Source organism: Myotis myotis, unplaced genomic scaffold (assembly GCF_014108235.1).
Source record: "Myotis myotis isolate mMyoMyo1 unplaced genomic scaffold, mMyoMyo1.p scaffold_m19_p_24, whole genome shotgun sequence".
Classification (NCBI taxonomy): domain Eukaryota; kingdom Metazoa; phylum Chordata; class Mammalia; order Chiroptera; family Vespertilionidae; genus Myotis; species Myotis myotis.
Window position 1 is genome coordinate 3,833,069 of NW_023416329.1, and position 14,909 is coordinate 3,847,977.

General features: G+C 37.2%; 1 protein-coding gene across 5 annotated transcripts in view; it reads left to right on the plus strand.

Annotated features, from left to right (window-relative positions):
• The window catches only part of MAPK8 (mitogen-activated protein kinase 8), a 94,805-nt gene that overhangs the window by 62,826 nt on the left and 17,070 nt on the right, over window positions 1-14,909 (plus strand). For 4 of the 5 annotated variants that reach the window (XM_036355906.1, XM_036355910.1, XM_036355911.1 and 1 more), the window contains exon 6: window positions 11,310-11,475. In XM_036355906.1, the coding sequence (XP_036211799.1) occupies window positions 11,310-11,475 (166 nt within the window). Of the gene's footprint in view, window positions 1-11,309; window positions 11,476-14,557; window positions 14,630-14,909 lie in introns of all 5 variants that reach the window. The other variant, XM_036355908.1, reaches the window with a different exon arrangement.

Consider the following 14,909-nt stretch of genomic DNA (forward strand, 5'->3'; position numbering starts at 1 on the left):
AGGGACTCAGCTCCAAACAGCACTGTACTTATGATTACAGTGTTATTATAGTAAAAGCATACAAATTTGAACCAATCAAAGGAGGTGATGCATTGGGCATAATCTGAGAGAGGTCCAAACATGGAGATTTCAGCCAGTCATTCTCTCCTCAGAGTTTAAAAGTACAGAGTATTTGCTGGCTAGGAAAGCTCACCCAAGTCTTTGGTATCCAGAGTTTTCCTGGCTGCTCAATCACATACTGCCTTCCTGGTGGCGGACCTTTAGTCTCCACCTTCCTAAGGTTTACACTAATACCTTTAGTCTCACATTGTTAGACTTCCTGTGGCCAAAACCCCAGGCAAACAAAGACACTGCTATCAGGACATTCAGGGGCTAGAGGTTACCTATCACTGAGGGCCAAAGCCAGACCTCTCTTTACATTAAGATTAATTTTTTACCACATACCTTTTACTCCAAGTTTAAGTGCTTTTATTATGAAAAGATGTTGGATTTTGTTAAATGCATTTCTGCATCAGTTGAAGTGATCATGTTTGGCTTTCCTTGAATCAATGTGATATATTAAATTGATTCATTTTGTACATTGAACACTTGCATTCCTGGGATCAAATCCCACTTTAGTCATAATGTATAAACCTTTTAATATGCTCTTGGGATTATTTTGCTGAGAATTTTTACATCTGTGTTCATAAGTGATACTGCTTTGTAGATTTATTTTTTAATGATGTCTGTCAGAATTTGGTATCAAGGTAATGCTGGCCTCAGAATGAGTTAGAAACTGTTCTTTCCTCATCTGTTTTTTGAAAGAGTTTAAGAAGGATTGATGTTAATTCTTAATTAAATGATTGGTAGAATTTCCTTTTTTTGAGATTTTCATTATTGATTCGCTCTCTTGTTATGGGTATGTTCAGGTTTTATGTTTCTTGAGTCAGTTGTGGTAATATTGTGTATTTTTAGGAACTTCTTTTTTTCATCTAAATGATCTAATTTGTTGGTGTACACTTGCTCATAGTTTTTCTTTTATAATCCTTTTGTGTCTGTAAAGTTGGTAGTAATGTCCCCATTTTAATTTATAATTTTAGTTAATTGCACCTTTTTTTTTTTTCATTGTCTAGGTAAAGGTTTATCAATGTTGTTGCTCTTTTTAAAGAACCAACTTCTGAGCCCTGACTGGTAACTTGGTTGGTTAGAGTGTCATCCCAGTACACCAAGTTTGTGGGTTTGATCACAGGTCAGGGCACACACAAGAAGCAGCCAAATCCTGGCCGGGCCGCTAAGTGGTTAGAGCTTTGGCCCTCAGACCAAAGGATCTTGGGTTCAATTCCCGATGAAGAGTACATACCATGGTTGCAGGCTCGATCCTCAGCCCCAGCAGGGTCATGTGCAAGAGGCAACTAATCGATGTGTCTCTCACATCGATGTTTCTCTCTCTCTCTCTTAACCCCATTTCTTCTTCCCCTCCACGCTCTCTAAAAAACTCAATGGAAAAAATATCCTCAGGTAAGGCTTTAAAGAAAAAGAAGTAACCAAGTGGAATGACAAAAATTGATGTTTCTCCCTCTCCTGCTTTTTCTCTCAGATCAATAAACTTTTTAAAAATTTAAAGAACCAACTTCTGGTTTTGTTGATTTTCTTTATTGTTTTTTTGGTCTCTACTTTGTTAATCTCTGTTTTTTTCTTTATTATTTTCTGTCATGTTCTTGCTTTCAGATTAGTTTGCTCTTCTCTTCTGCTTTCTTAAGGTACAATATTAGGTTATTGATTGGAATTTTTTATGTAAAAGTGAACAGCACTTATTGAGCACTCATTGTGTACAGAACACAATACCAACTGTAATGCCATTTTCCATGGAGCTCACCTACGGTCATGTCACAACAAGCCAGACTGGACCCGAGAGCTTGCCAAAACAGCCCTGCTCTCGTGTCCAGCCTGACTGTGTTGTGGCATGACTGTGAGGTGAGTTCCATGCATTTTTTTTTTTTAATGTGAGTGTTAACAGCTATAAAATGTCCCCTGAGCTCTACTTATTAGGTATTCCCTAAATTTTGGTATGTTGTATTTTCATTCATCTCAAAGTATAACTAATCTTCTTTTAATTTTCACAAACTGTTGTTTTATTTCCACAAATGTGTGAATTTTACACTTTTTCTTGATTTCTAGCTTCATTCCATTGTGATCAGAGAAGACACTTTGTATGACTTCAGTGTGTGTTTTTTTAATATTGAGGTTTATTCTGTCACCTAAAATATAGTCTAGCCTGAAGAATAGCTTGTTGCATGTGCACTTGAGAAAAATATATATTCTGCTGTTTTGAAGAGAGTTATTTTATAATGTCTGTTATGTCTAGTTGCTTATAGTGTTGTTCCCACCCTTATTTTCTTATTGATCTTCTAATTTTTTTGTCCATTAATGAGAGTAAGGCATAGAACTCTACACCTGTTATTGTGTAACTATTTCTCCCTTCAATCATGTCAGTTTTTTAAAATATATTTTTATTAATTTCAGAGAGGATGGGAGAGGGAGGGAGGGATAGAAACATATTGATGAGAGAGAATCATCCATCGGCTGCCTCCTGCATGTCCCCTTCCGGGGATTGAGCCCGCAACCTGGGTATGTGCCTTTGACCGGAATCAAACCTGGGACCCTTCAGTCTGCAGGCCGACGATCTATCCACTGAGCCAAACCAACCAAGGGCAATCATGTCAATTTTGCTTCATGTATTTGGGGGCTTTGTTAGGTATGTATACATATATTCTTGATGGATTGATCCTTTTATCAATGAGTATTGTCCTCTTTTGCCCCATGGAACATTTTTGACTTATAGTCTGTTTTGTTTGATATTAGAATAGCTATCTTTTGATTTCTGTTTGAATGAAATATAGGATTTTTCCATCCTTTCACTTTCAGTCCGTTTGTACCTTTGAAGCTAAAGGGAATCTCTGTAGATAGCCTGCAGGAGGCACATCTTTCTTTTATGCCTTCTGCCCTTCTCTGGCTTTTAGTTGGAGAGTTTACTGTATCTACATGTAAAGTAATTGCTGATAAGGAAGAAGTTACTTTGGCCACTGTACTATTTGTTGTCATAAGTCATATCTTTTTGTTCCTCATATTTTTTTATTACTGCCTTTTTGTGTGTTTAAGTACATTTTTTGTTGTGTATCTTTTTTTCTCTGTTCCTTTTCTTTATATTTTCAGTCTTAAAGGTTACCATAGGCATTACAATTTAACCTCTTCCATTTATAACAATCTATTTTGAATTATTACCACTGTAACTTCTGTAGTATACAAAAACTCTTCTATGCAGCCTTCCTTTTCCCTTTATATTGTTGTCACAAATTACGTATTTATAGACTGTGTGCCCATCAAGATAAATTTGTTCATACTGTTTATTGCATTTGTCTTTTAAATAATATTGCGAAGTATAGCTGGCCTTTTTATGTATCTATGTAGTTACCTTTACCAGTATTCTTTTTTAAAAAATATTTTATTGGTTTTTTACAGAGAGGAAGGGAGAGGGATAGAGAGTTAGAAACATTGATGAGAGAGAAACATCGATCAGCTGCCTCCTGCACACTCCCCACTGGGGATGTGCCCGTAACCAAGGTACATGCCCTTGACTGGAATCGAACCTGGGACCCTTCAGTCCGCAGGCCGACACTCTATCCACTGTGCCAAATTGGTTAGGGCCCTTTACCAGTATTCTTTATCTCTTCATTTGACTTCAAGTAACTGTTTGTTGTTCTTTTATTTCTACTTGAAGGACTATTTAGTACTTTTTTTTTTTTTTTAATCCCCAGTCAAGGAGTGTGGATATTTTTTCCATTGATTCTGAGAGGGGAAGAGAGTGGGGAGGGAGAGATTGAACCATCGATGTGACAAAAATACATCATTGGTTGCCTCCCACACATGCCCCAATGGAGGGCGGATATCGGACCTGCAACCCAGATATGTGTCCTTGACCAGGAATCAAACCCGAAACCCTTTGGCACACAGGCCAATGTTCTAACCACTGAGCAACGCCAGCTAGAACTAGCACTTTTTATATGACATATGTCCTAGTGACAGACTCCCTTAGCTTTTCATTTATCTCAAAATGTCTTAATTTCTCCTTCAGTTTTGATTTTGCGGGATTTAGAATTTTTGTTTGGCTTTTCTTTTAACCCTTTAAATGTGTTATTTTACCACCTTTTGGCTTCCATCATCATCATCATCATCATCATTATTATTATTTTAGAAATTAGCTGTTAATATCGAGGATCTCTTGTAAGATCTTTTACTTCTCTCTGGATGCTCTCAAAATTCTCTTTTTTGTCTGTCTTTCAACAGTTTGATTTTGATGAGTCTCAGTGCGGATTTTTTGCTTTTATTCTTTTTGTAGCTTGTTGTATAGTTTGGATGCATAGATTTATGTATTTCATTTGAAAGTTTTTACTTACCTTTTAAAATATTTTTCTACCCCTTTTTCTAACTTTTGACTCTCCCTAAACTTAATTACAAATAGCCTTACCAATAACATAAAGTTATTTAACACATATTATGTATGTTATATGTATTATGTGCTGCATTTATTCAATAAAGTAAGCTAGAAAAAAATCATAAGAGAAAATACATTTACTGTATTTATTGAAAAAGTTTGCATATAAGTGGATCTCTCCGTATCCAACCCATGTAGTTCAAGGTTCAGTTGTAAATGTAATTATACAATATGTGGTTCATCCATGCACATATCACCTATCAGTCCTTCATTTACTTTTATTGAAAAATAATATTTCACTATATGGATATACCACATGTGTTTAATCATTTCACTACTTGATCAACAGTTAGGCTGTTACCATTTTTTGCCTCTTTTAGGTAATGCTGACATGAACATTCAAATGCAAGTTTTTGTGTGGACATATGTTTTTGTATTTTAGTTTTAATTCTAGCTTATTCTTTGAAAAGAATTGCATCTAATTTGGGAGGAATTTTTGAAAATGTATTTAATTCAGTGGAAGTATATTTTCCTTCTGAGCTACCTTGGAACAAATATCCTAACCTACATAATAAAATAAATATATGTGTGCTCAAATTAACTATTTTAAGACAATTATGTATCTGAGATATTCATGCTTATCCTTAGTTATCATTCTGATTGCCTTGTATATTACATATGCAACTACTATAATACTATATCTAATGCCTTCTTTAAGCAACATAAGATAAATTCTTTTAAATGGAGGAGTATATCGTCCTCAACTCATACTCATCTATTATATGACGTAGAGCAAATGAGTTAAACTTCTGGGCTCTGTCTTTGTTTGTTTCCTTTGTCCTTTGGATCAGGACAGTAATCCACCATCATGGAAGTTAATTTGATTTTAGTGAAGTAAAATCTTCGAAGTGGGAAATTTCCAGATTAATGGAGGTACCAGGTGATCAGTACATAAATCACAGACCAAATGACAGGAGATGAAAATAAAAAAAGAAACAGTAAGAAGCATAAAAAGGAAACATTAAGTTACAGAAGACCAATATATAACAGTAACGTCTTAATGAAAATAAGGTTATCACACTCTCACTCACACACACACACACACACACACACACACACACACACACACACACACCCAACAGGTACATGTTTCTGTAACAAAAACGTGTAGCTAATTTCCAAAGGCTGAAAGCACAGATGTTAGCAGAGATGTACTGGGAGAATGCAAACAGGGTGGAAGAGACTGACAGTTGTCAGAGGGAGCGGAGTTGGGGGCTAGGAGAAAAGGGGAAGGGATTAATCATAAGAAAACCATAGATCTGACAACAACATGGTGGTAGCCAAAGAGAAAGGTGGTGGGGGAGGGAGAATGAAAAGGGCAAAGGGGGGATAAATGGTGGTGGAAAGAGACGTTACTTTGGGTGGTATGTGCATGACGCAGTATGCAGATGGTGTGTTTTGGAGTCATACACTTGAAACCTATATGGTTTTATTGACTAATGTCACTCAATAGATTTGATATAAAAATTAAAATTGAAAAAAAGAGCCCTGGCCAGGTAGCTCAGTTGATTAGAGCATTGTCCTAATACGCCAAGGTTTGATCCCTGGTCAGGGCACATACAGAAAATGAACCAGTGAATGCATAAATAAGTGGAACAGCAAATTGGTCTTTCTCTTCCTCTTTCTCCCTTCCTCTCTCTCTTTCTAAGCATCAATAAAAAAAAAGAAAACAAGAATAAGTGTTTAATCAAGTGAAGTGATTATAGTGGGAAAAAGAGTTACTTATAAGGATGAAGGGTATTATACATAAATATTGTCAAGAACTTGACATGGAATAGAGTTGCTATGTACAAATCTTAAATTGTAAAAAATAGGATAACTGCACAAATACAATAGTATGTACTGGGATACTATACGTACTCCTTTAGTATATAGGCAATAAAGTATTAAAAATACAGTACAATAGAAAATTTACATAATAAGTTTGAACTAATAAGATTTATATGGGGGTCTCTGAGTAGAGTTAAGGAAGTAAAAGTGCACAGAGGGAGAAAGTGAATTGGATGCAATCACTCCAGAGGCCTCAGCTGGTAACTCAACTGGGCCTTTGTCCTGGGGGTAGCAGGACCTTGGAAAACGAGGCACCTCCCTGAAGGCAGTTCCTGGGGAGAGACTTGCTAAAGCTGTCGGCAGCCTACAGGGCCAGCAGCTGGAAGAATGAGTGCTCCGTGCTGCCCAGGAGTCAGAGCTCGCAGCACAGCACCCACTGTAGGCCACCCCTGGTGCTCCTTGTTCCCACTTTCTTCATGCAGTAAGTTCTGGAAACTGTTCTTCCATGGTTTTATTTGATGTCTGTTCCTTTTCTTGAGTATCTTACTAGAAGTTTAATGGGATAAACTACTGCACTCACTTCTGTAGCTGGTCTTGAGGCCACAATTTACTCCTCTCTCTGCTCTAGTACTCATTCAAAGTCCCCGCAGCCTAAGCTAATGCTTCTGCTGGGCTGAGATTGCTTACTTGCTAAAATAACCTGAACTTTTGTCCTGTAGGGGTTCAGTGAAAGTCAGGGTGGGGGGTGGGCTTCCCTAGAGTCGCTCAGAGACCCAGGCTGAGTGAGGCTCCACTGTCGGGGTAGTCGGTCTCACCATGTATGAGAAGAGGAAGTCCATGCTGTGTATAAAATTATACCTAGGTGTTGTTGTTTTTTTTGTCATATCAGCAAAAAATACTTTTTTTGGTGTGCTGCAGAATTTTAGAACTACTTTATGTGTGTCATGAGATTAAAAAGTTTGGAAATTGCTGGTCTTCATTGGGCTCTTCCTTTTCTCATGGTGAAAGACAGGAGAACCAAGCTAAATCAAGCAAGCTCATTTACAACCGTCTTCAGGTTTGGTGGACATCACATTCTCTCACATTCTGTTGATTGAGACAAGTCATCTGAAGGTGAAAAGGTATAGAGGTATACAGGGTTGGGAGGAGGAGATATCTGCTATATACACTGCCTTTTTTTGTAAGTGTCTAGTAACTTTTAGTTTTTCCAGAATGGCAAGGCCTGAAATATTCTAAACTCTGTTCCCTTTCATTTCTACTTGTAAAGTGGCAGTAAATTGTGTGTCCTGTATTACAGTGCTCTGTGTTACATTTACTGTACTACATTCTTTCACATCTATCCAGGAGCCACCAGCACACACTACTAAAATTTTACTTTCTAATCACTTCTTCCCAAACGTACTCTGTATTTTAGGCTTTACAGATGATACAAGCTCTGTTATAGCTTTGCTAGTGTAACACAAAAATAGCCATAGACAATAAGCAACTGAATGAGTGTGGCTGTTTCTTCATAGGTAGGCCTTCCTTTGTCAACCCTATTCTAGAGCCTCAACTTCATTATGCAGGGCTGTGCCTGCCGAGTTCTTGCAAATGACAGTGTCTTCGAAGGTGTTGCTATTATATAACCTGGATCGCTTTTCCAACTGTGGTATTAGTTTCCCTGCTGCCTGCTACTCGACTGCTAAGCTATGATCATGTGTGTATGGAAGAGTGGCACCCTACCTGGCGCCAGTTTCAGTGATATCAGAATAGACCATAGACCGGTAAGAAGGAAGAGCAGGCTGTGTTTACTGCACTACAGTACCACTTGTGACACCGCGTGTCTGGTTATCAGAATAGACCCGTGACAGGAAGAGCAGTGCTCGGCGTTCACTGCAGTACAGTACCACTTGTGACACCACGTGTATCAGTTTTTCTCACCAAACAATTTTCAGGTTTTCTGTACTTCAGCTGGTGTCCTACAATTTAATTCAGTTCTGACACTTTCTACCTGGAGACAGATTCAGATCCCACAGGTTAAAAGCTCAGCCCCACAAGATTGCCCCCACTGCAGATGCCGATCACAAGCCCTGGTTATTACTGTGATTCTGACCTCCTGGCTATAATTCAGAGGTTCCCACATCTTTCTACTCAGGATCAATGTATTTGCCAGAGCTTCTCACAGACTCAGGAAAACATTTTACTTAGTAGACTACCAGTTTATTACAAAGGACATTAACTCAGGGAGAGCCAAATGGAGAGGTGCATAGGGCAAGGTATGTGGAAAGGGGTGTGGAGCTCCATGCCCTTTCTGGGTGTGCCACTCCTCAGATCTTCACATGCTCAGCACCAAGTCTTGTCTTTTGTGGTTTTTATGGAGTCTTCATTTCCTTCCTAGGCATGTTGATTGAATCATTGACCATTGGTCATTGAAAGCTAGCTGAGGTCTGGGGGTGGAGCTGAAAGTTGAAGCTCAAATCACAATGTTGGTTCCCTTGGCAACCAGCCCCCATCCTTTTGGGCTTTGCAAGTCAGCTCATTAACATAAACTCAGGGTCAGTGAAAAGGGCTTTAAAAATAACAGTCACCTTTATTGCTCTTATCAATTAAGGAATTCTTGCCCTGGTTGGTGTGGCTAGTTGGTTGAGTGTTGTTCTGTGCACCGAAGGATTAAGTTTGATTCTAGGTTAAGCACATACCCAGGTTGTAGGTCTGATCCCGGGTCAGAGTATGTGCAAGAGAGAGCTGATCAATGTTTCTCTCTCCCACTCCCTTCCTCTTCCTCTCTCTCTCTCAAAAAAAAAAAAAATGAATAAAAAATATTTTTTTTTAAAAAAAAGAAAGAAATTCTAAGGTTTTTAGAGCTCTGTCTCAGTAATTGAGACAAAGACCAAATATATAGTAATTATAAATCACAATGTCACAGCTGGACTATGCTGGGTACCAAACCCTGAATTCTCCATGGCTCACCAACTACGGTTTATTTCCCGCATCGCATGGCCAGTGCAGGTCATGATGGGTGAGGGCTCTGCTTTACCTCAATGCTCAGCAACCCAGACTGACAGAGGGTCCATCATCTGGAATGTTACAGTCACCAAAGCAGGGAAGGGACAACAGGATGCCCTTCTGTATGTTCTCACTCACATCCCACTTCACAGAACTAGTCACAGTTAGGCTTGCCTGACTACCTACCTAATTGTAAGGAGGCTAGAAACTCTGAGAGAAGATGGAATAATGTTAGCTTAGTTCCACTCTGGTACAAATTCATGCAAATTCAGTTGTTCTTCTCATATGGTTCTAGCATCGGTAGAAAGGTACATATTGATAAATAGAAGGATAGATTTCAGGTAATATTATTTGAGGCATTTTTGGACAGTTTTTTCTTTAAAAAAATCTACTTTTAAGTGTATTTTACTCTTAATTTTCCAAAATAAAATGTTTAAAATTAGAATTGTATTTCTAGATGAGAATGCAGTAGTGTAAAGAGCCATTGATCTTTACCCATCCGAGTAGACATTGAAATGGTATCAAAGCTTGTAAGCTATATTTTTGAACATGCAAAGTTACTTGGCTGAGTATTGTGTTTTGGAAATAGTGCCAATATCATATTTATGGAACAGCAATAATGAAAATTTTCATCTTCTGTTTCGCTACATCTATTGATCTCTATTTTTAATTTGATAAAGCCCTTGGGTTACTTATCTTCTAAAACCATCCATGATTGCCTATGAAAAGATGTTAAAGACAACATACAATTTTTCCTGGATAGAGACATTGAAAAAGCAGTCATGCTTTTCAGGCCATCAGTACCCATAATGGAGTGTGTTTGTGTCATGAATGTATGTTTGCTTTCTATGGTCTCTTGGTTCACAATAGGTTTCATGGGAGCTAACAGGCAAAATGTGTTGAACTTGAAGCCATGAGTGTTTACGCTGCTGCCTTCCTTTTAATGACCACAGCATGGAATTGCTTAAAGTTGGGGTCAGGTGGAAAATTCTTCACGAAGACATTATTTAGTAGCATTAACAGCAAGTAATTATATAGATTAGTGGCACCAAGACAATTCTGTCCTACCTCTGTGAGCAGACAGAGATTTTACGGACAAATTTGTGTGATTTGGGACAGCAGTCAGTGATGGAAAGACCACTGAGGACTGTTTCCGTCGTTATACTTGGCCATCTGCCAATGAGAGAGGTCAAATGACACCTGCTTGGATTGACATAGAATGGCCAATTATTGATTTGTATTATCTACACAAACTCCATTGTGTCTTTAAAATCAGGTTTTCTTATGCTGGTAATTTAGTATACAAGTGAATATAAATGCTAACTTAACGATTCTCTCTTTTACCATATTCGTTTTATATGAGCTTTTTTATTTTTAATACTAGAGGCCTGATGCACAAAATTTATGCAAGAGTAGGCCTTCCTTCCCCCAGCTGCTGGCACTGGCTTCCCTTGCAGCCCCAGCTTCATCTGGAAGGATGTCCGGTCTAATTAGCATATTATGCTTTTATTATTATAGATTTTTTTTATTGATTTCAGAGAGGAAGGGAAAGGGAGAGAGAGATAGAAACATCAATGATGAGAGAGAATCATTGATAGGCTGCCTCTTGCATGCCCCACACTGGGGATTGAGCCCGCAACCCTTGACTGGAATTGAACCCGGGATCCTTCAGGCTCCAGGCCTACGCTCTATCCACTGAGCCAAACCAGCTAGGGCTTATGTGAGCTTTTAGTTGTAGTTCCAAATCGCTTTACTCCACTTGATCAAAAATTACTAGCTAATCATAATTTCTAGCAAATAAAATATTACTAAATTCTCTAATAACTGTATGTATTCATAAATTAAAATACCATCAAGTGAATTCCTCAAATGTGCCCAATATAATGAATTTATGCCGTGATATCGATTATGGTGAGAAAAATAAACAGTTTGCATGAATTGTTTTATCAGTGATCTGATAACTTGTGAACTGCAAAATATTTGTATATGTCATAGCATTCTTTTATTTTTTTATTTCTTAAAGGACTTAAAGCCCAGTAATATAGTAGTAAAATCAGACTGCACTTTGAAGATTCTTGACTTTGGACTGGCCAGGACTGCAGGAACTAGTTTCATGATGACACCCTACGTAGTGACGCGCTACTACAGAGCACCTGAAGTCATCCTAGGGATGGGCTACAAAGAAAACGGTCAGAAAACACATTTACTTGAAATACTGTTCTGTTTTATGAGATTTCTTATGTAAATAGTTAAGCGGAAGTGCATAGTTAAATATATGTCACTGAAACGTTGTGTCAAGAGTTTTAAAGTAACTCTAAATTTTGTCATAAATGTTTGGGAAAACTTAGGGTACCTGTTTATTTAATTACAAATACCTAACCATCAACACTACCTTTGGATAAGGACTTTGTTGCCATGGCCCTTGAAATTTACTTTCCTGTAACTTTACAGTGAATATTTCTAACATGGGCTCAAGGAGTATGTATAGTGGACTGACCGTTTATCTTTTGTATGAATCCTAGTTTGCTGTTAGTGACATTTGCACCTATTTCCAGCCCCCTGAGACTAGAGTTACCAGCAATAGCACTTAGTAAGCTTGAAGAGCCAGGATAAAGCCATCTGCAAAGCTGATGGATAATAAAGGTGACCTTTTGTAGGAAACTGTTGTATCATCAACGCCCTGTGTCCAGCCTTAAAGAGATGGCATATTATGTGTGGGTATATTCAGTTACATATATCAGCATTAGAATCAAGGTTGAAGAAAATTGTCAGGCATGTAGTTCATGAATTATTAAAAAATTAAACATACACATATATTTGAGAAAAATGTTGTAGACTTTCAGACGGGGGTGAAAGTGCACAGGCCTTGATTGACTTGTGGTAACTTTATCCAAAGTACTGCCTGGAATAGGGCCTGGACTTTTTCCTAGCAGTTTGCTTTGAACTAAGAAATTGTATTAAGTCAGTCTTCTTGAATCATTTTTAGAAAAGATAATATTGAACTGAGGATTTTAACTTCCTTTTATTTTCTGAGCTAATTAAAAACAAATACTTTAAACATTTACTATTATTCTTTTGTTCTTAAATAAACAGGATGTTTTGTTTTCTTACTATCTGAAATTTTCTTATACCCTGTAGATCTAGTGAGTTCGATTTAGTATTAGACTCATTGAGATTTTGTTGTTGTTGTTTTTTAGGGGTTTTTTTTAGAATTGATACAAGTGACCAACATGAAGATTGCTTTTGCATTTGCTATAAAACCATTTACTGTCCCAGCTACGGTGTAATGTGTCACTCTGTGGCCTATAAATGTGATTTGGGGAGATAGCTCCCTGCCAGAAATTAGCACTAAAAAAAAAACCATATTAAGAATTGACTTGCTTTCCTCATAGATTAAGAGTTATGCAGATGACTTTATCACCTTTTCTTTCTTTTTTTTGGTCTCAGGAAACAGAGTCAAATGTAATGCTTAATAACAATAACTGCATTAGCCATCAAGGGCAAACATAAGAACTTCCTCCACCCACCCTCACCTGTTTTAACAACTTTGTCTTTAATGTTGCCTCTTATTGCAAGCTACCTCAAAGCTTTGTAGAAAGTATAATATAATGGAATATATATATAAGCTGCCTAATTAGCTATAGACCCATTAAAAGAAGTTTTATGCATGAGCCACTGACCCAGACAAGAACTGCTCACATGCTTGCGACTTTCATAGTCTGTTTAAAAATGGGTTTATGTGATTTATTAAAGTTTTCTACATAACTGTGTCCTGGATATTTAAGTAAAGTTTGCCATTCTCTATAATCTATAGGGAAATTTTATTGTAATAGATTTTTACCAAAAATGAAAACCCTGGAATTTTTTTCCTTCAGATTTATGAATATTAACTTTTATCTAAATTCTTGTCTTTCAAAGTTGAATCCTACCATACATATAAAAAATATTTGCCTTTATTTTAATATTAAATTTTAGAGAAACTTTAATTCCAAAGGTTTTCCAAAATTTCTTTCTAGTTTAGCTCCTATGAGCCTATGGTGAACTGGCAGTCTCCTATAAGGGTGTGTCCCAGAAAGTACACTGACATTTCCTAAGTCCTCCAGGGTGGTAAAGGGTGTCTCTCTCTCACATCAATTTCTACCTTTTTCCTTTTTTGCCCTTAAAGAATTTAGACCTTCAAGCTTCAAAAATGAAAGCTTCTAAGGCAGTGGTTCTCAACCTTGGCTGCACATTAGAATCACCTGGGAATCTTTTTAAAATCCTGATTTCTGGGCCTCATTCTCCGGAAATTCTGTTTCTTTGTTACTAATGTTGTGGCCCCACCCCATAGCAAAGAAACAGAATTTCCAGAGGACGAGGCCCAGAAATCAGGATTTTAAAAAGATTCCCAGGTGATTCTAATGTGCAGCCAAGGTTGAGAACCACTGGTCTAGCAGATGTCTTCAGAATTGATTAGAGGTCTCGTTGAAGTGGGAACTCTCAGACTCTATTCAGCCAAAACTAAACGTCTTCAACCAAAGCAATTTAGTTTTATGGGTTTAAAGACTTTAGGTAGAAAACATGATATATGCTTTTTTACTGAGTTTCCTGACTTGATCATTTATCCACCGTCCATGCACTTGTTCCTGTTGGGATAGTAGGGTAGATGTAGCACAGCATTGCTGGGGAACAAATGATTTTCAATTCAAAATAGATATAGCGCTACTCAAATACATTTATGAAATCCAGTTTGAAAATTTCTAAAGGGCTTCAGATTAATTCTTAACTATAATTATTCCTAGAAATACATGCTTTCTGTTAAATATTTAACATGCTAAATTATTTCTGCTCATGCTTTTTTGTTGACTTAAAGAGAGAGCATAATGCACAGTTAAACTCAAAATATTGTCAAGATTTCATTTTTTAAATTTTGCTACCTCGTGTACTTTTTCAACCTTATTTACAAAGTTTAAGTTTGCTGCTATTTTGTATTTTATAAACAAATTTTCAGTGACAAAATGTATAGGATTTTTAACTACATTATTTCTGTGCATGGCTCTCACTTTAAAATTAGATATATAGTTAAAAGGCCACACTTCACCATTTGCTTTTGTAATTCAAAGCCTTTTGAAAAATGTTTTGTGTTTTAAATTATTCCATTAGCTAAAATTAAAATCACTTTTTTCTTTTTGTGATGTTTTGTAGTTTTTATATAATGCAGTCATATTATGCTTCTTTGATTTTAATGACCTTTTGCTTTGCTTTTCCTTCTTTTGTGCTGCAAACATATAGTGGATTTATGGTCTGTGGGGTGCATTATGGGAGAAATGGTTTGCCACAAAATCCTCTTTCCAGGAAGGGACTGTATCCTTGTGCTGCTGCAGCAGTGAAATTAGTTAGTGATGGACTTCCTTATGTTCGCTAATGGGGATGAAGATGGTTCATTCTTACAAGGGGGTTTTAAACAGATAGTTTGTGGCTATTACAGTTCAAAAACTGCTGAGATGAGAAGCTGAAATGTTCGTAGGCTGCGTCCGGCAGCAGGAAATACAGTCTCTGCTGGTAGTTAGAGCACATTCACTGTCACTCATTTTTATTTTGTACTGCTTTCTATAATTTTAAAGTATACATGGTGTGCGTGATT